This window comes from Gopherus flavomarginatus, chromosome 2, assembly GCF_025201925.1.
Source record: "Gopherus flavomarginatus isolate rGopFla2 chromosome 2, rGopFla2.mat.asm, whole genome shotgun sequence".
NCBI lineage: Eukaryota > Metazoa > Chordata > Testudines > Testudinidae > Gopherus > Gopherus flavomarginatus.
Genome location: NC_066618.1, coordinates 82,006,650 through 82,034,174, shown reverse-complemented (window position 1 = coordinate 82,034,174; position 27,525 = coordinate 82,006,650). Strand labels below are relative to the sequence as shown.

Genomic DNA, 27,525 nt, shown 5'->3' with positions numbered 1-27,525 from the left:
AGCTGTTTTCCCATTTGTGGCTAAATACTAATATACATATAGGTAGTTACACTTAATGCAGAGGTGAAATTTTTTTTTAACATTAGCATGTAACATCACTTAGATGCTCCTATTTTAAATGCTTTCTATGGTAGTTTTATCCTTAACTGACACTCTGGGATTCTGATTTTGCTCCACGCTGCCATCTTCTGTTCTTAAAAACGTGTTACATTTAAATTTGGAGTGGACAGAGCTCTAGAAAGTGTACTGTACCTGGAAGACCTCGTAGGTCTTCATTTTTGTTTGGGGGATTCCATTTAGATATTTTGTACATAAGTTAAGCTTAGCCTCAGAGTTCTAGCACTAAAGTGATTTTTAGATTAATGCTAGTAATCAAATGCTAACAATCAGCTACTAGATATATTAGACTGAACTCTACCAAGTAGCTTTGTAGCAACTTCTAAGTTAAAATTATGAAAAAACATTTACATTTTGTAAGTTTCAATGAGTAATTTAAGACAACCAAACATTCCTCTGCATATGAGGAATGAGTGACCATACAAGACCTTTAGTTTCATTGTCCAAGTGAGGTGAACTGCAAACACTAAGAGAATATCATATCTATACTGCACTGTAGCCTTAATCCCACTACCATTCACAAATGAAAAACCTCTGACCTGGCTTTTTAGGGGCACTTTAAGCACAGGCCAATTTACCTGGCTGTATGAGATGGGCTACAACCCAGGCTCTGTTCTAAGTAAGGCTGGAACCGGTCTACTTTGTACTGAGGGCCCATGGGAAAATAAATAAAATAAATCATTAAAGCCAGCAGTCCTCCCATGTCCATCCCACAATTCCCCAAAAGGATAAATAAACTCTCTCCCCCAATTTACTGGGTAAATCTGACAGGATCTCAGCACAAAGAACCATGGGTTACTTTTCCAGGCACATGCATGAGGGCAAAAACTGTAATGCAGATACGGCTTTGGAGTGGGAATGCTCTCATCCTTGCTAAGCTAACTGAGGTGCCTATCACCTGGGTTAACTGTCAATGTTGAAATAGCCATCTATTCAGTCTAAGTCTATGTTTCTTGTCAAGCTTTAGAAGTTTAAGCATTAAAAGAAGAGTTACTAAAAGCGTCTGTCAGGTTACTTATCTGGCTTAGTCTCTAAGCCCAGGGTTACTAAAACTCAGTTAGCAGACGCTAGGTTTGTTAACCTGGGGCTGAGTGTCTACACCCATTTGTAACTGCAGGTTAGAAACTGTTGAACCCTATGTCCCAACCTGGGGCTCCAATGTCTACACTGTTTTATGTGGGCAGATTAAGTCCAACCTCCCATATCCCAGACTTCCTAGCGTCCTCCCAAAATCTGGCTACTGTAGTCCTTTGTAGTGTACTGTGAGAAAAGTTGATTGTTCACCAGACTTGACTGCCCAGAGGACAAAGATATCTGGCCTGTGGGATCATGGAATATTTCTGGTGGAGTCCCAGAGCACGAATCCAGTGGGTCTGCTTCTACAAACTGCAAAGCGATATGGCTTAAACCTGGGTTCTGGCTTGACTCAGGCTCTGACCTTCCACCCCCTGGGACTGAGCCCTGAATAGTAAGGTTTATGTGTAGATGGAAGAGGTAGGGGCCTTGAGCGTGAATTCATGCCCCAGACTCACACTGCAGTGTAGACATCCCAAAAGTTACTGAAAGGGAAGTATGAGCAATCATATCTGATTGTTATAGCAGCAGAATAGTTTTTCATGCCATAATCAAGAGTTCAGTGGACAATTCAATTATATTCCCATTTACCCAATACTGATTTTTAGTTCATCACGCATGAGTTGTTACAGCAGGTCCACAGCATTGATAGAACTCAATGTGCAACAGCTACTGAGAGGCTTGCGGGAGCCGGCGTCAACTTCAGGGTCTATGCAATATTACTGCAGGGTCCCTACTGGCAACAGGGCCAGACATGAAGGCTGTACCTGGAGTGTGTGTGCGCACCTACACAGAGTTAAACTGCCCAACCCAGAAAGCAAAGAACACATGGGACCGAATGTTTGGATCCGGTACAGCAGCTTGGCATGAGCTTAGGACTTGCAGATGTAGACCAAAATATATTGAGGTTTATGGAAGAAATAAGGTTTGAGGCCAACTATTAAAACATTTTATCACTCTCTTTGGATTTTAGAAATGTTTAAGTTTTGTTAGGTTTGTGCATATGTGCTATGGATATACAAGCACAGAAAAATTTGACTTACAGGATCTTTAATTGGCCAATCTGGAAATAGCAGTGTATCACACAGGTGTTTGAGGTAATAAATATTACAGAACAGCTCATTCTCCAGTTGTGGATAGTTGATAACTGGTATAGGGCAATACTGATAGAGTGCTCTGGTATTACTCTGAAGACGAGGGGTGAAGTCAGCAAGGTGTGCAGCAATCTTCTCGATCATAAGGCGCCTGTGAATTGCAAAAATCAAGAATTATACTAATACAAGATTTTGGTCAGGTACTTTTCATAATTACTCCACTAAACATCTTTGACAAGGGTTTAATATCCCATAATTAGCCATATTTTCTTGAACAGATTAAAAGTCTTACGAAATTTGGGATACTATAGTGCTATAATCTCATGTGACTCATTTTAATTTTAAGACACCGAAACAAAAAAAAATTCAGCCGTAATACAGAAGATGTGTACACAGTTCTGCCTACTTATTTGCAGTCTCAAATTTGTTTTAACACTGAAGATTTACATGTATATAGAAAAAGATATATAATTAGACACATTTTCCATGCTTTATATGGGAAATACCCCAGCAACCTGAGAGGTACAATATCCAGACAAGAATTACATGATTTGCAACACCATGTAGTTAACAGAGGAAACTGAAGAATGGTCACACACTAGAGACAGATAACATTTGCTGACACGAACTAAGCATGACGTAGGCAGGCATAAAGCAAACTGTTGGAGAATTTAAAGTGAAATGGTGTAAACTGTTCCATGACACTGATTTGTACCATGGGCTTCTTTTGAAGTGAGACTGTTGTGCCATGTCATTTCCTGGCTAAAGACTTAATTGAGACAACTAAATCCATTTCACTGGAGAGTTTTTACAGGCAACTGCTACTATAGCTAAGCGAAGTGAGTCATTGAACCCTCTTTGCCCAAAATGTAAAATATATTATACCAACTAATCCTGGTCAAATCACATGGTATGCACTTAACACAAGTTTAATCAAAAGACTGAAACCTCTACTTAATGGGAAATAGATACAAATAATTACCTCATTTCATTGCTCCAAATTGCTTCTGGAGTGTCAAATTCCCCAAGAAAAATTTCAGAAAATTTTTCTGGCTCATAGTTTTCTAAATAACACACCATTGCTTCAGGAAGGATGTGTCCTAGTATACTTCTTTGAACTATATCTTGCCCTTTTGTCTAAAATAAAAGCATTTCACAGGTATTGAGGTATTTGCAAGTTAAGTTGTAGTCTGATCACACTCATTGCATGATTAACATACACCAGGATAAGGCTCTTATTTTACAATGAAATTCAATTAAATGGATTTGATCTTAAGTATTTTTGTATAAATTTTCTTTACATAGCTTCGAATATGCAAAAATTTGCTAGTCATTAACAGCTACTTAAATTTAAGAGTGGCTAAGGAAGCTGATTTTTTAAAGGATGCTGACCATGAGTCATCTTCACATCACTTGTAAAGGAGTGAAACACAGCTAAGTAAGCAACTGTGACTTACAGTATAAAACCCAGAACAGTCATAGCACTTAAAAAAAAAAAAGTTTTACACCCAGGGTGGTGAAGCCCATCATCCTTAGAGATATAAAAAGTTGTGGACTATAAGAGACACTAATCTTAAGGTCATTGCAGTTATGTCCAACAGCAATATGGTTCAGTTCATCAATGGAAAGGATTCATAAAACACTGAAATCTACTGCATAATATTGATTTTTCAGCCAATGGCAAGGCTAGAACAAGTAGCAAGTATCTCTCCAGAGCTCAAAATCATCACTAGGTCTCCTAACTGTATGAGCCAAAAATCCTATCTAAAATTTCTAAAAGCTATCCAGACAGATTTAATTATAACATTTACTGATCAAATTGTTTGCTACATCAATGATTTCGTTTAAGATTAAAGATTTTAACAAGCAACGATATCGTAAATACTTTTTGATATCATGAATTTAAAAAAAAATCTGATATGAGCTAGCATCCCTTATATCTTGAATTAAGTACATGGAAAGTTATGCGTGTTTACAGAACAAGGAAGATTCCTGGATCCTGCTTACTATAAGAATGCTAATACGAAGTACGTTTAATTCAGAGGCACAGTATTACAGGCAGACAGACATACTATAGTAGCAATAGAAGTTCAGCTCTAAAATTTTAAAATTGTAAAATTATTCAATTTTTATATATGGTTTAAAATTTGACTTTAGGGTGACTGTAAAGGGTAAAGACACTGCTAAATATTTCAGACAAAACAATGTATTGCAGGCCTTCTGTATAAAAAAAAAAGAAACCAATACTTGGGAAACCACTACCAGACTAGCATGATAAGCAGCTTCTGGATACTATCTCCTCCCCTAGTTCAGCTTTACATATGTCAGAGCGTTAAATCTGCAGAGTGGGTGAATTAAGATGCACTTTCTGTAAGGGCAATTTATCCTCTTTAAAAAGAGGACTGAGTATTAACAACCACAAGCACTACTTCCCACAGTTTACTAAGCTGCAACCAAGTTTCTATTAAAAATCCTATTTGGCCTTCTCCCTACTAAAATTCACAAAATTCAAATTAATCTCAAAACTGAAATGTTAATTTCTACTTTGGCCAGGAACTTTCCTGCAAAGTTTAAAATGACTTGGACAAAAGGAGGTCCTAATATATAACAACCTAAAAGTAATGGTTAGAGTTTCAAGTTCTTCATTTTTGCCACTTTGCACCAAAACACACAGAGAAATAGACTTAGTCACTGGATTCCTTTAGCTTGATCATTTACTAAGCATTGTGTTCCTCCAAGCGGAATAGCTGCATGTGTACACAACTGATATCAACCAGAGATTTATGGTCCACGAACTATAAAGAGTTTAAAGGATCATTGTACTGTCCAAGCCAAAAGGTGCTACATACTCATCTTAGCTTGAAGCTGCTTCCATTTGGAGTTATGAAGAGTAAACAGACCTCTTTTGAACTGCCAATTGCAGTCATCCTAGCTGCAAGTTCAGAAGATAGAGGCCACACAAGCTGTAAAAACCTGTAAGATTTTACTCCTGTACAAGATGTTGGATGGGGAAAATAACAGAGTCCACCACATTGTGTGTCTCTCTGCCACTGAATATAGGGAATGTGCTTCCCCCTACTATTTCCATGGAGTTCTAGTGAAGGTTTTCTTTAAACACATTACAAGCCAATGTCCCATTTTGAAACTTCCTAGGCGAAAAAATTCAGTCTCAGGAAACAGACTTCTCTGGTCATCTTCAAGTGTTCACTCACCTCACTTTAAAACCCAAGTTAGATCTTTTGCTGTACGCTGAGACACACACAAGAGACATGCAAATAGGCAGTGTCTAGTAAAATCCCACTGTTAACCAATGGGAATGTTGCCTGGAGAGCTGCTGGAGAGGTGGTAAGCAGTGAGATCTAGGTGTCTCAAAGAGTCTAACTGTAAGAGGAATGAGTAGTTGCTTGGATTGTTACTCCAATCACTATTTGTAGCACTACTAAAATAAACTTCACATCTTAGTTGCAAATGCTTGGTTTGAGTTTAGGAAAAGAAGAGTATGTTTAATGCACCGACTAGGCTGGATTGAACAAGCAGCAGGAAAAGCTACTCGGCTGTGCAAATGGCATTTCTTCATGAAGACAGAGAAAGAGCAGATATTACAAACAGGATGCTTTCTAAAGGAGATTCAAAGCAGACTTGACTGACAGAAGTCAAGAATACAGAAGTCTGCGCCTTGTATTTGCTGAGGGAATATAGTTCATTTTGTAATGAATTACTGCCAATGCACAACAGTCACAAGCAACACAGCCAAGAGAATTAGGCAGTTGTCTGCTCAAGCTGAGGTTTTTTGTTTTTGCTTCTGTTTCTTTAAAAGAGGACTTTAAAGATGAATACAAGGAGGGAAAAGAACGTTTATCTTTAACAAAATAAAAAGCGAGAGTGTCCATTTATGATGAAGATGTAAGCACAAGGTAGAAAGATTGAAAACTGAAGGAGTATACTTCACAAAATATTTACTATAGAATTCATTAGTTAACTTAGCTTACGAGAGCAAAGATAAATGTTTTTATACTAGTATTTACTCACCTCTTCAGACTTGAAAGCTTGTTTTGTATGAGTGTACTTCAAAAACCTAGGAGAAAAGGAATGTTTCAGTTTAGTGGTATTCTCAATGCGGCTCTGCAGAAAAGAGCAGTATAGATGCTGATTCAAAAATGCACTTGCTTTTTCATTTCAGTCCTATCTTCATATCATATTTATAGCTTAACCCTAGATTTTTTGCCTCCTCATTAGCTTTATGGAAAGCTTTGAATTTTTTACTTTAGATATCAAGATATCAATGACATGTTTACAAGCTGTGAATGACTAATTCAGAAAACAATTTACTTCTGATATTCTCATATTCTGTTGTATAAGAGGATGTATACTGTGAATTCTTAGTGTATGGGAAGAATAATTCATTACATGCAGCAAAAATCGCTTTAAAACTCAAATTCATGAGCTTAATAGGAAGTCATTTACATACGCCTGAAGATACAAGTCTGATAAATGTGAATGTTTACATTAAGTGTTTTAGGCATTAATCCTGCAAGGAGTTTTACGGACCCTTATAGGAATCTCACTGTTGAAACCCAAACTATTATAAAAATAAAAGCTCAAATAGTACACATCAAAATCCTACAATATTTCTTCTAATTCTGGTATTATGTACTCATGTACTTGCTCTCATGGCTTTAAGTCAATGGAAGCCTTGACCAGATACATGATTTTAGCTGTACAGCTGGGCACACTATAGGGTACACACCCTCAAACTCCCAAACACTACTTCAGTTCAACAAAAACTGTAAAATGTATGCATATAGCTTAATTACTTGTACAGAATCAAACAAGCAAGCCACAATAAAAACCTTGCTGTTCACTGCTTAAAAGAAGTAACAGGTTCCCCTATCTAGTTAGGAATATTAATATACAGAGGCAGTTCCCAAGAATAAATACCTAAAATTGTTATTTTCACCATTCCTCTTGTCCTTACCTTGCAACAGGAAGTACATTGGAACCTGTGTACATCATGATAAAGAAGAATACTCCGCTTAGATAAAAACGAGATAATTGTGGGTTATCTTGCATGATGTGAAACACCAATATGGCAACTTTCTCAACAAGGATAGGGTCAAATGTCAACAGCAGCTGAAATGAAGACAAACAGCATTTACATGGAGCATCAAATTGTAGATGAGCAGCAGCCATAAAACAAACTAACTTTAACCAGCTAATCAAAACTGGAAGGATTAAAACAAAAAAAAAAAGTTAGTGAAAAATAGTAGAAAGAAGCACAACAGTCCAGAACACGATGACTGTTTAATTATATTAAGTTAGCTGGAATCATTTCTCGATATTTATACATTTCTCAACAACAAACTGACAAAACAAGCAACTTACCTGAGTAATATGGGGAAGGCAAGTACTGTCTGAAAGCAGCCTCTTCACTCTGGGCAATGGTCTTATAATGGCATTATCTTGATCCCTAAAATAAGTATTTTGCCAATCAATGTTTTTAGTGTATAATACATAAATATAAATACAGTATTTGTGCTTTTATTTTAAATGTTTAACTGATTTATCAGGCAGATTTTAGATTTTGATAAAAATGGACTGGGTTGATATCAAGATCCTCATATACATTCCAAGAAGTTTTACTATCCTTATTTCTTAAATATTCATCAAACTTTCACCTGGTCTTAGCTTTGATATAGAGTATATCAGAAAGGTTTAGTAAAATTCACATTAAGTATTTACTCATGGAAACAGTGAGATTGACTATGTGTTTAAGAAGAGTTATAAAAAGTTTGATAGTATTAGAAATATAATCTAAGTGACCTGAGACATTCACTTCTGTTATATTTAAGATAATGTTAAATTATTGTAATTTCAGTTTGAGAAGGAGCAGTCAATGCAGCAGTGACCATGAAGTTTTATGGCATGTCTATTAAATGGATTTATCTTAGTCCCATCATAAAACTGCATCAGTTCATCTCTGCTTTCATGGTAGGAAGATAAAAACTTTCATGTTCACTAACCAAATGAAATTCGCTACGAGATGGTATATGCATGTCCAGTTTAAAAAGAGTTTCTCCCATTTAACCCAGGAAGTATATCAATAAAACTGGAACAGCAATTGTGCACATTTGCTACAACCATGGAAAGTTACAGCCATTTTCTTCTCTTGGAACTAAAAAGACTCATTACCTGCTGGGAAAATAGCCACACATTGTGATCAACATGTTGAGGATAAGCGTGGCAAGGTCAGTCTCATTCAGCACAGCCTGTCCACTGGCTAGCAAGCACCATTTAAGCTGAGGGATAAACTGCAATGGCCTCCAGCCATCCATACCCTGAGCCCAGCAACGTGTTTTTGCAGTCAGCTTTCCCTTGGTCCATAATTCCTGCATCTTTTTTAAGATCAGAGGTACAAGTTAGATGTTTCACACTATGAGCAGTAAGGTTTTCTGGCATTTTTCATTATTTGTCTTGGTAGCTCATAATGCATATAAAATCAGATGCTCTCCAACTATGAAAAATATTTTTTGCTATGAAAAACCAATACAGCCTAAATATTCCTGTTCCCTTTAGGAGCTCTAAAATCTATCCTTTGTATGACAGGAAAAAAAGGGCCCAGAAAAGCGAAAGAAAACCAACTTGGAAGAGATTTTCAACTTTTTTTTTTTTTTTTTTAAAAGTCAAGTCATTATAGTAAATTGGATTATTGATCTCATTTGAAGACTACACAGAATTATAACTCTAAAAGCTTCGATTCTTGCACTCTTAAAAATCCTAATTTTTATACCATTTGGTAGTTTGTGTTAGGAAGATCAAATGCACGATCATATCTAAAGTGATCAGATCACTGATTTCCTTTGAGAATTTAACCTTTCCTTAGCACACCAAAAGTAGAATTTTATGAAATCAAAACTACATTAAATGCGCCGTACCCACATTTTTCAGAGGTTGGTACCCAATAAGTTTAATGTACACATCAGAACAATACTAAATATATACTGGATGTGGACTAAGTGTAAGACAATTCATTATAACAGTAATTTGGTACGCCAGTGCACATCTTTACATTTTAATACCATTTTCATGTTAAATAAGATTTTTTTTTATGATGGAGCTCCTACTGGCTCAGAGAGCAGTAAACTACAAGACTAATTCATTCCACCATACGGCAGGTACAAGCAGTAGCTTGTGGAACTCCAGAATGCTTTTAGAATGCCAGTTACAGTCAGAGTGGTGGTGATGGTATCATTCCCCTTTATTATCTAGGACTTCATGAAGTCTCAAACTTGAGTGGGGTAGGATTATCTAGCTGTACCCAATATCTGATAAGTTATACTAAGCAATGTGCACATATTGGAGTAGTGTAGACTCTTTCCTCTTACATTCAGCTCTTTTATAAACACACAATATCCTGGCCTCTTGAAAAAGAAACACTGATTTTAAAGTAACGCACATTGGAAATCCCAACTAGACATACAAAATGATGGGGTATAAATTAGCTGTCACGGCTCAAGAGAGACCTTGGGGGTCACTGTGGATAGTTCTCTGAAAACATCTGCTCAATGTGCAGCTGGCCAAAAAAAAAAAAAAGAAAAAAAAAAAGAAGACAAACAAAAAACCCAACACCACAACATTACAATGTTAGGGACCATTAGGAAAGTGATAGATAATATCATAATGCCACTAAATATATATCCATGGTATGTCCATGCCCCATCTCAAAAGATATTAGAATTGGAGACGTACAGAGGGCAACAAAAATCACTAAGGGTATAGAACAGCATCTGAATGAGGAGAGATTAAGACGACTGGGATTGATCATTTTAGGAGACTACTGGGTGTCTGTAAAATAGATCTATCAAAATCAGGAATAGTGTGGAGAAAGTGAATAAGGAAATGTTATTTACCCCTTCATATAAACACAAGAACCAGGCATCACCCAATGAAATTAATAGGCAACAGGTTTAAGACAAACATAAGCAAATACTTCTTCACACAATGCACAGTCAACCTGTGGAATTCATTGCCGGGGATGTTGTGAAGTACAACAGGGATCAAAAAAGAACTGGATAAATTCATGGAGGATAGGTCCACCAATGGCTATTCCAAGATGGTCAGGGACACAACCCCATGTTTGGGAGTCCCTAAGCCTCTGACTGACAGAAGCTGGAACTGGATGACAGGGGATGGATCACTCACTTATCTTGTTCTGTTCATTCCTGCACTAGCCACTGTTGGAAGACAGGATATTGGGTCAGACTAGCCCAGTACAATCATTCTTAAGTTTAATTATTTTATGAATCAGCAATGAAAGAGTACGATACCTCTATAAAGCTGTAAGGACCGCTCCTCTCTTTATCTGCATTGCCAAAGTACCACTCTTTCTCACTTTCTCTCTTCATATCAGGTGCTGCTTCAATCACATTGCTCTAAAAAGTTAAAATATTTATATTTAAATGATGTAACCAATTTAATGCAAGATCCAGTCTTAATCCCCTTTAGCAATTTGGAAATTAGCTAGTTTATGGAGGGGATTTTACAAGGCTGTTTTTTTGCCTGATGTGCATGAGGAGGGGGTATGAGAGTTGGGTGGTACTAAAGAAGGCTTAGGCTATAAAATAGTACGTGCAGGGAAGTTATGGTTGGCAGAGAAACTTCAGCCTGTTTCCTTACTTTTGTAAGTGAAAGATATCAGCCTTAAAAGACTGAATTTCATAAAATCCTAGTTTCTGTTCAAGCACCCTTTAAAAACAAACAGTGTCCCATTTTAAAAATTCTCTTAAAAAGGCATAGTGCGAATAAACCAAAAGACCTCATACTTGCAATGGTACTGTAGCCCTGCTTGTGTGGAGATGTGCCATGGTAAGCAGATCCACAAGGATTCTAATGCCATTTGAATCCATGAGGTCCTTAACATTTTTCTGTAAAGAAGAGAGAAAACCTCCACATGAAATAAATGTGAGCATTATATAGGTGTGTTATGGGTAAGTAAAAAGCATTGTAAGAACCAATCTTTGTATAGTATTTTAACAGGACTCAAAAGTGAAGTTTCAACTCTCCTCCTCATACTCAACCATATTCTTTAGAAATCTAGCACAGAACATTTATACTTCCTTATCCCCTCATTACCCATTCAAAAACCCTAAATCACGCCTATAGATACAACATCTGTGCCAGAAAGGGAGAGAGTTACACCTTTAACATTTGCCTCTCACAAAAAAGATCGTTCCTTCCATTAAGTAAGCACAAAATTAGAGATTCAGTTAGTTTTTAAAATCAACTCAGAGCATTAGTTTCAAACTGGAGAACATTTTAACAGTTTAAAAAAAATGTATCCATGTTTCATGAATTTTCTTTTAAGTACTGGAAGAATAAAATCTCCTACCTTATTTAGAATGAGCTTGTTAAGGAATAGTATCAATCTGTCCCGCTCAAGTCTATCAGTACACTTTTGGGGTTTAAAAAAAAAAAAAAAAAAAAAAAAAAGAAGGGAAGAAGTCAAACATGTCCAACAGGAAATACAAATTAATCAAGCCTCAAAAAATTAGCATGTTGAATTGACCAGAGAGTAAAATCCAATTCTCCAATATCTTGTAACAAAACATAAAAACTGCAAAAACAGATAATGTTAACTTTAACAGTAAGATTTCAGAAAAACGTATATATAAAATATTGGAAAAAACATATTACAACATTCTCAAACATTTTCACAAATATCTTGCAAGTCACTATAAACAGTCTCACTAATTTTGGTAGTATTATTGGATTTGTTTTCATACTAAAAACAGCTCTTGAATAATTTCTACAGTTTGCTGTGAAGTCTGTTTGTGCAAAGTTCAAGTATGCAACTTTCTTCCGAATCACACCTGATCAATGTTAATTGTCCATGTTATGGGAAAGGTAAAAATACCACTGCCAAATAATCATGCTATAGAATTCAGTGTGAAATGGAGTTTTAAAGTTAACCGATTTTTAATATTACTTTATATCCCGTTACTGATTTAGTATTAAAGCCTGTATGAGTTTATAATTTAAATGCACTTAAAATGAAAGATGAGCTCCAATTTAAGGCCTGAGTTAACGTTTTTTCAGAAAGAACTGCCAGACTACTAAGACAAGAGCATTGTAAAAAAAGCAGCTCTCTAAAGCTTAAAATGTTAATTTCAGTTGCTGTTAGAGAAGTGCAACTATGAACTATCCTGTTGATAGGTCAAACCTCTTCAATTCACCTTCAAAGATTAAACAGGCATAAGAATTAGAACCTATTAACTCAAACTGTATTTAAACAGGGTTTGTGTCTGCCTTTACCATTAAAAGCGTTTCCAAGTTGTATGGTTACAAATAAATCCAACCCATCATCCTTAAGTATACCAGTACACCCCCAGTTTTGAGAAAACACGCTGCCTAAAAGACCACTGCCAGTTCACTTTGAACCAGCCATTCCGAAGGCAAAGCGTCTCCCTTAGTGGACGGCTCACTCTCCACAGGGGAGCAAAAATTTAAAAAAAGTTTGCTGTTTATTCCTGATGTGCTTCAGGAATAAGCAGAAGACTAAAATACTGCATTGAACGCAGTCTATATTGTTATTTATATTTTACTCTTAAGGCAGTGCTTCCACTGACCTCATTTCAAATAAATGTATTCTTGCATATTAGAGTAATGGGACTAAAAATGCAACCATCATAGACTTCCATCAGCAGAACGTATTCATTAAGAATGAGTTAGAAGACAGAAACTGACTAAAAATGACTCAGTCCAGCAGTAACTTCCCAATGAAACTTCAAGCTAAGTCTGCAATACCAAAATCAAAACTGGACAGCAGCATATCAATGACTAAGCTATTCCTAGCCACCATATTAACATTTATTTTTATCTAAATAACACCATCCAAACAAAACTCACCCTTTCCAACATCCCAACAATATATTTAGTGTCACTAAATTGTCCTATTTCTTCATGACATCGTCCATAAACAATTGCCAGTGCTTGTAGACATAAACATTTCATGTTCACTTTAGGGGTGAGCAAGAACCGGTGATAAAGTTCATTGAAAAATTCATACCTGCAAAAACAGAAGAAAGTTCACAGTGGAGGAAATATGCATTAAACCTCGTAAAAAATAAGGAAGGCAAGCTGAACTGTGACTCACGATTTTTTGATTGCTCCACTCTCTTCAGTTTCATCTTCCTCCAACAATAATCTCAGGTAATAATCCCCTATTTTTATTTCCTCTGAAAGGCACTCATACTTAACCTATAAATGAAACATAGGTATGCAAACCATGTGTTATTTCAGATTATGCACGTAAAATTGAGCTTTTAGCAAGCTGCCACATGCAATCTATATTTTACTTGATTTCATAGTTTAACATGCTCAGTAAATATTTTTCTCTTTTCTTTTTGGAGGAGCCTCTCTCCTGCAATAAGCAGTAAGGTTTAATAAGCAATATTAATGAAACATGGATTTGTATTAATTGCTATTCTAAAGGAGAATTTAATTTTCATTTTACTAACCTAGACATTTGAAGCTGAAAAATTACTTTTTTTACACATGGATGAAGACTAGAAACTAACATTCTAAAGAACAGTTGATATCCAACTTGCTCCCAGACAGCCACAATACTCTAAGTGGCACAAAGCCTCTGGAAATCCATAGGGAATTTTAATATTCTAATACACTATGTATTTTAAGACAAAGTGTTTACCTAAAACTGAAGCATTGTATAACACACCTTTTAAGTCATAGTTTAAACAATCTAGCATAGGGATCTCTACAATAATGGATACAGTACACCATTGTAACAGATAACATTTAACAAGTCGAACAGGTGTTGCAAAGCCTAGAGGCAACAGTTCAATAGCAGGAGTACAAATAAAATCATAATTACATGAGTTAATAGGGTTCCAAGATGAAGTTAACTCTGTACCCTTCACCCATCCTCAATTAAAAACCACTAATATAAAGAATGCTTACATGTAAAGATACCCGCAAGAATACAAAAGTAAGTTTAAACATTTTAAAGTGTGGCATTATACACCAATGTCTGTTTCTTGCAGGTTATGAGAAGTTCACTGACAGAATGCCAACAGCCCTCAAACCAGTCTTGGACCAATCTGAAGCATAATACGTTGCCTCTGTTTAGTCTCACTGTGCCTGTAGATTTCCTCTTGTGACATATACTGCTGTGATACAGTCAAGCTTTGTAGATTTGGGAGGGGATCTCAGAATCTATGCTTTTTCTAAAGCTATATATGTTTGTTACAAGTTTTCTGTAAGCTTTTCGTATGTGACCAAAATATCAGTGAACAACTGCAGAAAGTGTTTAAGATGTACTGTCCAGAGTTTGAGGTTGTTTGATTGCATTTATTGGAGACTGATGTAAAAGCTGGATTTAGTTACTTCTAGTGACTTCCTATTGATGAGATGGTGATTTGCCATCTTCAACAGCACTCAAGTTCTGCTTCCTGTTTTTGTTTTCTATTCAATCCATTCTGTTGTGGAGACAATGTCAAAATTAGAAATCTACAATCTGCTATCTGAAGGCTTTATTATTGAATGATTTAAAAACAAAACAAAAAAACCCACCATACCTGAAATAGACCTAGGCAAGTCAGTTTATTCTGTTCCCACCTAGTTATGGCGTCTTTGCTTATGCGACACCTTAGAGAAATGCTACTTATTTCCAAAATAATAGTTTTGATATATGGAATTCCATTTTACCCTGGGTGTGCCACAGATAGTTGTTTCAATGATGTTTTGAAGGGCTTATTCATCCCAGAAGCATCAATGTTCTGCATGCTATTTGATATCCAATCTATTCAGGACTTTAGATCAGCTGCCTAATATTTAGTAAGCTTTCTGAAAGCCAGCCCCTCCAAGTGTTTTGGTACCATACTGATTTTTGCACTTGTTTATTATTCATTCACTTTTAATTGAACATGGGAACGTACAATAAATTATCAGAACAAGTATGTTGATACATACTGTAAAAAGAAAGTAGAATACTGCATGGACCTTACATTTTAATGGCTCTCACTCACTGTAAACCTTGCTAGAATTAATGCTTGAAATTAATAGAACAGTTTCTATTGGGAATTTATACATAGGTGCTTTTTTCTAGTGTGTCAGAAGCCCTCTTTGTTATGTTTATGGGACTGGCCCAGATAACCAATTCTGGTTGTCATAATGACAACTCCTCTAAGCTGAATTAATCTTTGAATCCATGTGTTAAATACACTTGTCTGCAGTGCTTCATGTGTATATTTTGTCATATCTAAATATCTCCGTCACTTTCACTGTTAAGACAAATGGCTATTTATATAGTTTGTGTTTTTAGTGAATATATTTAGACTCCCTCTTGGCTGACCAGAGATCTGTCTTGCCTGCATAAAAGTCATTTAATCTGGGTATATGAGGTAGTTCATAGAGTTTCCTTTGAAAAAGGACTATGCAGCCTGTCGGGAGGGGAAATAGTTTGCATAGCCTGCATACAGTCAGTCAGTCAGTCAGTCAGTCAGTCAATCTAAAAAAAAAAAAGTCAGTACTATACAGAGGAGGTGCCTGCTTTCTCCTTCATAGCTTTGAGTTTATATACTCTGCCCAATCATTTATTGACAAAGGTTGTGTACAACACTCATTTAGAATGTTACAGAAAAAAGCTGATGAGTAAGGACACTAGGACTACAATATTAGTGATTTAAGTAAAACATATTAGAAAAGTTTACCTCAAACTCATGATGATTCCATGAGATAACATTAGCACTGCCAAGTTCTCTGTCAATATTGAATGCCCGCATTTCAGATTCAAGGGTATCTCTCAACTCTTCCCGTGTTTTGAAGTTCCAAATCAAATTTGACCTAGCATGATCTTGAAGAAATCTAGGAGAAAGCACGGCTAGTAAAAAAAAAAGTTTTCTACTCTTTTAATGTTAATAAAGATAGTTTAAAATGCATATAAACCTGCCATGCACATCAGAGCATATTGTACTTCAGTGAATTAGTACAGAAGGGAATATGCTTTGCCATTTTATTCTTGATTTGTATAATACAAAGTCTCACTTGTGTTTAAATCATTTTGATATTACAGTAGTGACTTGCTCAATATGCCTACTTTGTTATTAGTCTAAGGATCTGTCTACACACAGCAAAGAAAAACCTGCAGCTGGATAGTGCCAGCTGACTCAGGTTCACAAGGCTCAGGCTGTGGGGCTGTTTCATTGCTGGGTAGGCTTCCAGGCTTGGGATAGAGACTGAGCTGTGGAACCCTCCCACTCTGCAGGGACCAGCCATGTTTTTTTATCTGCTGTGTAGCCATATCTTTAGTGTCTATGAGCATCAGACAAGACATCCACTCTACCTTAAAATAAAGCCAGAAGCCACTTTATCAACAAAAATAAGGTTCTTGAAATAGCAATACCCTACTTTTCAAAAGCATTAACGCTATTAGTTCTCTGAAATGCAATTTACCTCCTGGGACTTGGCTGTACAAGTGACAGCATAAATGGTAAAAGCGAAACACGTTACAGTTGTGTCTTACAAAAATTTCATATACAGCCTTGTTAAATGTATCTGAGCATGTAAGGTCAAAAGCAAGAGACTGAGGTTAGGGCTAGCCATGTGCATTTCAGAAGCAGACTAAACAATTTACCTAGTGCATTTGAGTATTTTTTGCTCCATACATTATATTTGTGGTTAAAGTTCATGCCAAATATTTCAGGTTGTACTTTCAGGTTAAACTATCTTTATAGCTGTAGCTTTGAGTTAGGGCTTCTGCATCTGTCAAGTGAACGGCCATGATTTATTAACTTCAATTCATCTGTTATAGTTAACACATGGCTATTTTATAAAGCCTAGTACATTTATTCTAGATATCTACCTGTAATAGAAAAGATCCCAGTTTGCTTCTATTTTTATTCTTTGCCTTCGTTTCCGTAGTATTACTGGCTTTTGATTAATGTTCTGCAAATAGAAAAAGATGCCAAATTCAGGGCTAGGACAATTAGCAGTAGCAGATACCTGGATAACTTCACTTCAGCGCATGTTCTTATAAAAGTGGGTTTCTAGTGTTACTTGAAACATGAAAATTAAGCTGTTTTCTCACTGGCTGTTCCTGAGAGATCTCTGCTTTCAAGAGAACACTTACTACTACTGATGCAGTTTTCTAATCAGTGATTTCAAAGGCAGTGACAACAGAACAGCACAACTGAAATCTTTAGCTAGTGACTTGCACCATATTAATACTAAATTACCAACAAAAGTCATCAAATCATGCCAGAGAAACTTGCAGCCATGTACTTTTATCATACGCATTTATCATTACCCCTTATCTTGTATAAAAAACACCCAAATCCCATCACCATATGTACACTAAAATAGAGAATCAGCAAAAACTGCTGGGTAATCCTGTATTTAAAATATACTGTGTTACATGCATATATTAACCATGCAGGAAAAAAAAATCTTTTCCACCAAGCCAAAAAGAGTGACTGGGGAGCAGAACCAGACCCATCTTTCAGGAGACAACACCCACAGTAAGACTGGAAGCCACAAAGCTGGAGAACACAAAAGGCTACTTTATTGTTCAGAAGTAAAGGATCTATGAGCAGCACAAGGGGGGTGGGGGGGTGGTCACAGACCCAGCTTGGAAACTGAAAGATTGTTTGATTAACAACAACATCTAAAATGCACTGCTAGACAAGACATCACATGCCAGGCAGAGTTTAATGAAACATAAGCCATGAAAGTAGTAAACAAACTCACCATATTGTTTCTGTCCTGAATGTGATTGGAAAGTAGAAAGAAAAAAGGAATATTTAAACAAAGTAAGATACAGCCACTAAAAATATTGTATATGGTAACATGGAGTTATAAAATGTTACCAAAAACAAATACTTTCAATGTAATTTGATTGATAAGAATCACAATCAAAAAAGTGAAGACAGTTCAGAATTTTGTTTTGCAGAACTATGTCTGTTACCCATTGTGCATTAATGGTTTATCCTTCCCAAGTAAACAAGACATCAAGGAAAAAGCGTAAGTGTTCATACTTGGAGAGTTTATAATATGCAGTTTGTGGAAACAGATTTTTACTGAGAAATTCAGCTAAAATAAAAACAGCAATACATCTGATTTATTTTGGACTGAATTTTCACTCTGTCCCACGAAGAACGTTTGGCCTATTTCTTCTGTGTAAAATTTGTTAAAGCTAAATAAGAGTAAACCTGCCTCAGGATCCAAATAATTTCTTACTTTTCTAAGTTGTGTCATTTGTGTTTTACTTTAAGACTTTATTTATATCAGAAAGGAGAAAGTGTTGAAAATCAGATGTGACATGTTGCATTTCCCTACTTTTCCATCTTTCCTATGTATGGGCAGCAAACCGAAAATGACAAACTTCTAAATGAAGAACTGAAACGTCAGAGATCAGGCAAATTTCACTCAGAGGAAGCTAATTGACTAGAATGCCAAGTTTAGTATTGAGAAAACCAAAAAGGTCAAAAAAGTTGGAATTATAACAGCAAGAAAAAAGGGGTAAGTCATATCAGCTGACCCGTACAATCACAAACAAACCACCACACAGAAGGGATAGGGGAAGAGGAGGAATAAGAGCATAAAATAAATGCATAGAAAAGTCAAGAGCAAGTCTCACAGCACCCTCCAGTTTCCTCAACAAGGAAAATAGGGTGACCTCTTGGCTATTAAGACAATATAGCTGCTGAACACACAGACCTACACCATCTTAAAATAATTTAAGTACTGAGGAGGAGGCACAGACTGAACAACAAGAGCCAGGTGACCTTAAGGTAAAAAGCTGACATTACTATCAAGAAATTCCAATACTGAAAGTTTAAGCCCAAGTCTATTCATTCAAGGCAATGTTCTATTCTTCCAAACACAAAGTCGGATGAAGTACAGTGATACTAATGAATAAATATACCAAATGAATGTACACCTCAAATACACATTGAAAATCCTTGAATATTTTCCTACCACATTGTTTAAAAGACTGTTTCTAGAGCAGCCTCTTAAAGGATTTCAGCTGCTCTAACTTCTGTAAGATGCTTATAACCACAAAGGTGCAAAAGAATCCAGTTGCAGTCTAGTTTCCTAGGTAATTAGTTTAAGCAAAAATAAGGTGGTTATGCAAGTTGGAAATGTGTGCATGACAAATGACATGTCTGCAAGTTACTAATATACTCTTCTCCTACCGCAACTGATTCACTACAATCACTCAAATTTCTAGCTAAAAATGAAAAAAGGGAAGAGGCAAAAATTTGTAAACTTAGAAACAAAGAACTAACGTTTTGTAACAGTATTTTAAATAGCAGATTCACAGTGAAAGCCAAGAATCAGTATTTTCACCACACTCCTTGAAAATCAACCATGGCTAAAACCTACCAGTTATACCGCATTAGTTGTGGAAAAAGCCCAGTGTTTACACAGCATGGTAACTATGAGTTAAGAGAAATTTGAGATGAAAAACAAAGGTATAAACTTCTCTGTATTTTTACCTCTTTTTGAGCAATGCCCATTCTGTCCCTCCAGTGCATCAAAACCAGATCTACTTTCTCTTTGGCAAATTTTTCTACTTCTTTAGCAGCTTTTCCAGCCAGTCTCTGCCACTCTGGCACTTTACTAAGCTTGCCATACTGGTCCTGTGGAATAAAAGCCTATCAGTAACTTAACAGAAGTTTAATCACAAGTGTATTTTGGAGACAATCAGCATCAACATTTTACAACAATTTCTTCCCTCCCTCTCCCATTTAGATACCAGGTATGGTATATGGAACAAGTTACACAGCTGAAAAGAGAATTAGTCATTAGTCACCATTCTTTTAGATAAATACATACAATTTTTCTACTTACTGTTGCAATTTTTAAATTATCTCTAATATGCATCCGGTCAGCATCCCTCTCAGGAACAGGGTCAGCACTGTCCAGGTATGCCAGCAAACCTGACGGCTAAAGCCACAAAATAAATTTGTATTCCATAACAGATCTCTGAATTCAAGAGTAAGTTATACTGGTTTAAGTGCCTAGTGTAGGTAAGTAGTCTATCATATACAAAAACCCTACATCAAAAGAATGGAAATATTGCCACATACTTGTCAAACACTTGCAAGTTAGGAAATATTACCATTAAGGTTGCACAGGCAACCTGGTCCCCCCTGTGCATATACATTCAGATAGTATGTAATTACACACTATTTCCCCCCCCCACACAGGACCCTGCTTCACTCAGTACACAGGACGGACTGTACTCAAGAGGTTAATCAGGGTTGCATAGTGGACAGAATGTTGTATGTAGGACCACTGCCCCATTTGTTGGGGAAGCTGGAAGTTGTGTACTGAATGAAGCAGGGGAATGCAGGAAGAGATAGGATGGTCTTATGTTTAATGCAGTTAATCCGAGGCACCTGGCATTGGCTTCTGTCTGAAGATAGGATACTGGGCTAGATGGATCTTTAGTCTGACCCAGTATGGCCATTCTGATGTAAAAGCCAATCTGGAGCACTGGATTCTCTCTCTACTCATACCACAGAGTTCCAATGAGATTTTTCCAGAGGTTTAACATGTGCCAATTTTCACTGACACAGCAAATTTGGCCAAGAGACTGGCCTGGTATCAGGGCAATCCCCATGCCCAATTTGAGCCCCTTTCCAAAAGCATAGAGATGCTAGAACTTGCCAGTGATGGTTGAAAGTATTTAACAGTTTTTGCCCATGTATATATTTGCCTTGTTTAACTGAATTTTGTTTTTTTTCCCTGTTTTTTTTTTTTTTTTTTTTTTTTTTTTAAAAAGTTCAGCCTGAAACAGAGACCCAGCATGGCAAATATCAGCCAGAAGGGTTGAAATTCAAAATTACAAGCAACTGAAAACCGAGTCCAATAATGGAAAAGGTAAGGCAACCTTAAACTATTTAATAGAAGTTCTTAGATACTACACTGCTAAGGGATTATAAGTACCTTCCAGCAGTTCTTTAATCTATGGGTAACAGCACAGCTACTAAATCCATCCAGAACCCAAGATTTTGGCAAGTTTCCCTTGGACTAGGATATTAGCCAAATGAACATTGAGTGCATCACAACTTTCCCTCAACCCAAAAGCCAAACTCTTCAACGTAAAGCAATAAAGTTGGCTGTTTGGCAATGCTTCCATCAAACTTACTTAATCTTTTAAAAAGAATCACTTACTCTATCTCCTGTGCCCTTGGTAGAGCTTGCCCCCTTACTGGCTTCACTCCATTCTCTTTCCTGTTCTAGTTCACTGTCTTTTTCCAACTTGTTTTGAGTGTTTTTATTCTCTCCATCTACTCCTTATCTCTACTTTGTTCCATTTTCTATCTCAATCTTTTAAAAAAAATAGTTTTATCCAGAGTCTTCGCCCCATACACACAACTACAGTCTCATTTCTGCCTCCCACACCCCGTAGTGAAGATAGTTACAATGACTAGGTTGCTCTGTTCTCTGATTTGTCCCCTTACCTCAAGAGAAGGAGCCAGCTGCTCCAGTTAGCTCATCTGTCAGTTCAAGTTACTTCTTCCCCCATGTGGCTGTGTTTCCCATTGCCCTATCCCCAGCAAAATCTTTACTTGTGTATTAATGACAATAGGTGTTACAGGCTTTAAATTGTATGTTCTATAAAGTTATCCCATCCCTTCCCACTCTTCAACCTAATCTCCTGCACTGCATGTCAAACTTAACATTGACACTAAACAAAAGGTGCCCAGATATTAAAAAACCCTAAGCTATTCAGTATATTTAGCTGAAAATTTGTACACCTAAAAGAACAACATTTGAGGACACATGAACTGACAAAATAATAAAAAAAAACTGTTACCTTTGTAACTGTTGCTCTTCGAGATGTGTTGCTCATATCCATTCCAATTGTGTGTGCGTGCGCCGCGTGCATGTTCGTCGGAAGATTTTTACCCTAGCAACACTCGGCGGGTCGGCTGGGTTGCCCCCTAGAGTGGTGCCAGATATATACCCCTGCCAACCCAACGGCCCTTCAGTTCCTTCTTGCCAGCTACTCTGACAGAGGGGAAGGAGGGTGGGTTTGGAATGGATATGAGCAACACATCTGTCAAAGAACAACAGTTACAAAAGGCGAGTAACCTTCTTTTCTTCTTCGAGTGCTTGCTCATATCGATTCCAATTAGGTGACTCCCAAGCCTTACCTAGGTGGTGGAGTCGAAGTGAGATGTCGCAGAATGTAGAACTGCTGATCCAAATGCCGTTTCATCTCTGGACTGTTGAACCAATGCGTAATGTGTCGCAAAGGTGTGGACCGAGGACCAGGTAGCTGCATGACATATTTCCTGGACGGGTACATGAGCCAGGAAAGCTGCAGATGAAGCCTGGGCCCTGCTAGAATGGGCGGTAAGGTGGCTCATCAGAACATGAGCCAAGTCATAACAGGTGCGGATGCACGATGTCACCCAGGATGAAATCCTCTGGGAGGAGACAGGTAGGCCCTTCATCCGGTCTGCCACCACGACGAAGAGTTGTGGTGTTTTACAGAAGGGCTTTGTTCTCTTGATATAAAATGCGAGCACCCTACAGACGTCTAGGGAGTGCAGTTGCTGCTCCTGGCGTGACGAGCGTGGCTTCGGGAAGAAGAACGGAAGGAAGATATCCTGGTTGAGATGAAAGGCCGATACCACTTTAGGGAGGAAGGCCGGATGTGGTCGCAACTGTACTTTGTCCTTATGAAACACCGTATATTGGGGGGGGGGGGGGCGGGGGAATCCACCGTGAGAGCCTGAAGCTCGGAAACTCGTCTTGCCGATGTAATGGCTACGAGGAAGACTGTCTTCCAGAACAGGTACAGCAGCGAGCAGGTTGCTAGCAGCTCAAAGGGAGCAGTCATAAGTTTGGCTAGAACTAGGTTGAGGCCCCAAGTTGGGGCAGGGTGACATACTTGTGGGTATAATCGCTCCAAGCCCTTGAGGAACCTCGAAACCATGGGGTGAGAGAACACTGAGTGGCTGCTCTCCCCTGGGTGGAAGGTAGAGATGGCCGCCAAGTGCACCTTCAATGAAGATACTGCTAAGCCACGCTGTTTTAGAGACCAGAGGTGGTCCAAGATGGTAGGGACTGGAATCTCAGTGGGAATAACATCATGTTGGTGGCAACAGCAAGAGAAGCGCTTCCACTTGGCCAGATATGTTAACCTAGTGGAAGGTTTCCTACTACCCAGGAGCACTTGTTGCACCAAGGCAGAGCAACATAACTCGGACTGGCTTAAACACGCAGTAACCATGCTGTGAGGTGAAGAGACTGCAGGTCTGGGTGAAGTCTGCCGTGGTCCTGAGTTATCAGGTCTGGGTAAAGAGGTAGAGGGATTGGGTTGGCTATTGAGAGGTCGAGCAACATGGTGTACCAGTGTTGCCTCGGCCAGGCTGGAGCGATCATGATGGAGGTGGGCTCTATCTCTGCGGAGCTTGACCAGGACCCTGTGAACCAGCGGGAATGGTGGGAAGGTGTAAAGCAGATGGCTCGTCCATAGTATCAGAACTGCATCTGAGATCGAGCCCCGGGAGAGACCTTGGAAGGAGTGGAACATCTGGCATTTCCTGTTCTCGCGGGAGGTGAAGAGGTCTATGCGGGGAAAGCCCCACTTCTGGAAAACAGAATGGATAACTTTCGGATGAATCAACCACCCGTGAGACAGGAAGGATCTGCTGAGTTGATCCGCCAGAGTGTTTCGAACCCCTGGGAGAAAAGACGCTATCAGGTCTATCGAGTGGGCTATGCAGAAGTCCCAGAGTTGAATAGCTTCCTGACAAAGGGAGGAGGAATGTGCTCCTCCCTGCTTGTTTATGTAAAACATGGACGTTGTGTTGTCTGTGAACACTGAGACACAACGGCCTTGTGGACTGCTCTCAGCTCCCGGACATCAATGTGCAAGGCCAGTTCCTGAGTTGACCAAAGGCCTCGAGTGCAGAGATGTTCGAGGTGGGCACCCTAGCCGAGAGATGATGCGTCCCTTGTCAGGGTCATTGAAGGCTGAGGCAGATGGAATGGCATCCTTGCACAGACCAGGGAGGGCATCAACCACCCGTCCAGGGAGCCTAGGATGTCCGAGGGGGATCGTGAGGATTGTGTCTATACTGTTTCTGCCCGGGTGGTATATTGAGGAGAGCCAAGTTTGAAGGGGACGGAGATATAGTCTGGAGTTGTTTGGTCACGAACACGCAGGCAGCCACGTGACCCAGGAGGCCGAGACAAGTGCGAGCCAAAATTGTCGGGAAGTCCTGTAGACCTTGTATAATTGATACCATCACCTGAAACCGAGGCTGTGGTAAGCAGGCCCTGGCGAGACTGGAGTCCAGAATGGCCCCAATGAATTCAATTCTGTGTGTGGGAACCAGAGTGGATTTCTCTATGTTTGTCAGCAGGCCTAGTCGCTTGAATAGGTCCTTGACGATGCCCATATGACAGGTGACATGAGTCTAGGAGGCCCCTGGAATGAGCCAATCATTGAGATACGGGAAGACATGTATCTGACGATGATGGAGGGAGGTGATGACTACAGCTATGCGTTTTGTGAATACCCGTGGGGCTGTAGAGAGGTCAAACAGAAGGACCGTAAATTGGAAATGCTGACGGTCGACCACAAATCGGAGGTACCGTCTGTGTGGAGGGTAAATGGTAATGTGAAAATACATGTCCTTCATATCGAGGGCGGCATACCAGTCTCCAGGATCCAAGGATGGGATGATGGCCCCCAGGGATACCATGCAGAACTTCAACTTTATTATGAACTTGTTGAGTCCTCGCAGGTCTAGGATAGGCCTGAGACCTCCCTTTGCCTTGGGGATTAGGAAATAGCGGGAATAGAACCCCTTGCCCCTGGAGTCCTTTGGTACCTCCTCTATAGCTCCCATGGCAAGGAGCGTCCGTACCTCTTGCAAGAGGAATTGCTCGTGAGAGGGGTCCCTGAAGAGGGACAAGGATGGAGGGGGGAGGGGGAAAAATAAACTGGAGATGGTATCTGAATTCTACCATGTGTAGGACCCAACAATCCGAAGGTAGTTGAGTCCACGCAGGGAGGAAAAGGGAGAGGCGGTTGTAAAAAGGAGGGGAAGGATCCTGGGAAACAACTGGTAAGACGTCCTCGGGCGTGCCTTCAAAAGTTAGGTTTGGATCCCGTGGGTGGTTTGGAGGGATCCTGATTCTGACCCCCTTGAGGTCCCAACTGCTGTCTGCAATTGCCTCAGCCACGCCTTCTGCCGAAGTCCTGTCATGGCCTAGGCAGGGGATAAGGGCGGTGAGGTTGGGGATGGAAGGATTTGCGCTGAGTCACCCGTGTGTGCATCCCGAGGGAGCGCATGATCGCCCTGTTGTCCTTTAGGCTTTGCAGCCTAGGGTCAGTCTTTTCAGAAAATAGGCATTGGCCATCGAAGGACAAGTCCTGTATTGTGTGTTGCAGTTCAGGTGGAAGGCCTGACACCTGAAGCCATGATATTCGCCTCATGGCAATACCTGAGGCCAGAGTTCTGGCTGCGGAGTCTGCTGCGTCCAGTGAGGCCTGGAGAGAAATTCTCGCCACCTTCTTTCCTTCCTCCAAAAGGGCAGCAAACTCTTGACAGGAGTCTTGAGGGACTAACTCTGAATTTTCCAACCGCCGTCCAGGTGTTGTTGTACTGGCTAAGTAGGGCTTGCTGGTTTGCCACCCTGAGTTGGAGGGCCCCCACAGAGTATACCTTGCAGCCCAACAAGTCCATGCATCTAGACTCCTTTGATTTTGGAGCTGGAGCTTGCTGGTCATGGCGCCCCTTTCGTTGACTGACTGCACGACAAGGGAGCAGGGTGCACGTACAGGGTCAACCGCCCACGGCCAGGGGAGAATAGAGGCTGGAGACTGCCAGATGATATCAGCATTTGCCTGGATCGTACGAATGAATGGCAAGGCCACTCTTGTGGGAGTGTCAGCTGACAAAATATCCACCACTGGGTCCTCTATCTCTGGGACCTCCTTCACCTGAAGATTCATATTCAGGGCCACGCGTCTCAGGAGGTCCTGATGTGCCCTCAGGTCAATTGTAGGAGGGCCCGAGGAGGATGTCCCCGCCTCTGCTTCATCAGGAGAGGAGGAAGAGGAAAGGCCAGGGACAAGATGGTCCTGCGCGGGCTACGTCAGGCTCAGGTGGAACCTGAGAGTCTGTTGACTGCACAGGAGCTTCCTTCGTACCCACAGGAGGGGGTGGCTGACCGTCACCTCTGGCACCCGGTGTTCCAATGGTACAGCGCGTGATGGCACTGGAGGCACACCTTGGGCTTGGTGATATGCCCAAGGTGTCCAAAATGACCACTGATGAGGTCCTGGTTCTTGGGCCTGGGTCTCCTGGAAGACTCAGCTGGGCACATCTGAATCACGATCCTGTGCATAGGAAGCACTGTCCACGCGAGATGACACCAATGTGTGTCGAGATGGCTACGGAGGAGCTGAAAAGCCCTGGGAAGGGTCCCCATCTCTAAAGGATCTCTCTCTCTCTCTCTCTCTGCGGCACTGGAGAGCAGTACCGGGCGGCATACCGGTACCAGGAATGAGACCGGGACCTGTGACCAGAGCGATGCCGGGAGGTCGACTGAGATTGAGATGCTTGACGTCTGGAGCAGCTGCAAGAGTCGCGGTGCTGGAAGCTGGATCGGTGCTGAGTCAGAGATGCTGAACGATGCCTCTCGGCGGTGCCGACCGAGGATGGTCTCAGCAGGGCAGGCTTGCCAAATCGATTGTATAACCCGCACCGGCGGCTGAGGCAGCGCAGACTCCGTCAGTGCGATCAGCTCCCTCGCCATGGAGAAAGTCTCCGGCATGGAGGGAATAGTGAACTCAACCACGGCGTGCGCCGCAGAGCTTTCAGGTATCAGACTCGACAGCCCTTGCAAGACCGGAATAGACGGTGCCGAAGCTGGCGATGCCACAGCAGGTGTCGATGCCAGATGGTCCGACTTAGGTGGGTGCTCCGACTCTGGTGCGGGCAGCACGGAAGCAGGAGGAGTCTTATGTTTCTTAACCCGCGGGGAGAGGGAACAGTGCCGAGCAGACATCTGTGCCGGCGACGGTTGGTGCCGAGGGGCCTTAGCGGTACAGTGCGATCCGGTGCCGAAGAAGCGCTTCTCCCTGGTGCGGACTGTCCGGCGCTTGGTGCTGAGGGCGGAGGAGTAAGAGCTGCCTCCATCAGGAACCATTTGAGACGAAAGTCCCGCTCCTCCTTCGTCCTCGGCTTAA

The 27,525-nt window shown here is 40.0% G+C and overlaps 1 protein-coding gene across 3 annotated transcripts in view; it reads right to left on the bottom strand.

Annotated features, from left to right (window-relative positions):
* DNAJC13 (DnaJ heat shock protein family (Hsp40) member C13) overlaps positions 1–27,525 on the bottom strand; it is a 105,611-nt gene that overhangs the window by 36,467 nt on the left and 41,619 nt on the right. For 2 of the 3 annotated variants that reach the window (XM_050937866.1, XM_050937869.1), the window contains exons 19-34: positions 20,151–20,246; positions 19,796–19,939; positions 18,045–18,059; positions 17,161–17,243; positions 16,010–16,163; positions 13,435–13,538; positions 13,188–13,347; positions 11,671–11,733; positions 11,105–11,206; positions 10,610–10,714; positions 8,475–8,677; positions 7,668–7,752; positions 7,261–7,415; positions 6,315–6,360; positions 3,268–3,422; positions 2,235–2,436 (exon numbers count right to left, since the gene is read on the bottom strand). In XM_050937866.1, the coding sequence (XP_050793823.1) occupies positions 2,235–2,436; positions 3,268–3,422; positions 6,315–6,360; positions 7,261–7,415; positions 7,668–7,752; positions 8,475–8,677; positions 10,610–10,714; positions 11,105–11,206; positions 11,671–11,733; positions 13,188–13,347; positions 13,435–13,538; positions 16,010–16,163; positions 17,161–17,243; positions 18,045–18,059; positions 19,796–19,939; positions 20,151–20,246 (1,872 nt within the window). The remainder of the gene's footprint in view (positions 1–2,234; positions 2,437–3,267; positions 3,423–6,314; positions 6,361–7,260; positions 7,416–7,667; positions 7,753–8,474; positions 8,678–10,609; positions 10,715–11,104; positions 11,207–11,670; positions 11,734–13,187; positions 13,348–13,434; positions 13,539–16,009; positions 16,164–17,160; positions 17,244–18,044; positions 18,060–19,795; positions 19,940–20,150; positions 20,247–27,525) is intronic. The other variant, XM_050937868.1, reaches the window with a different exon arrangement.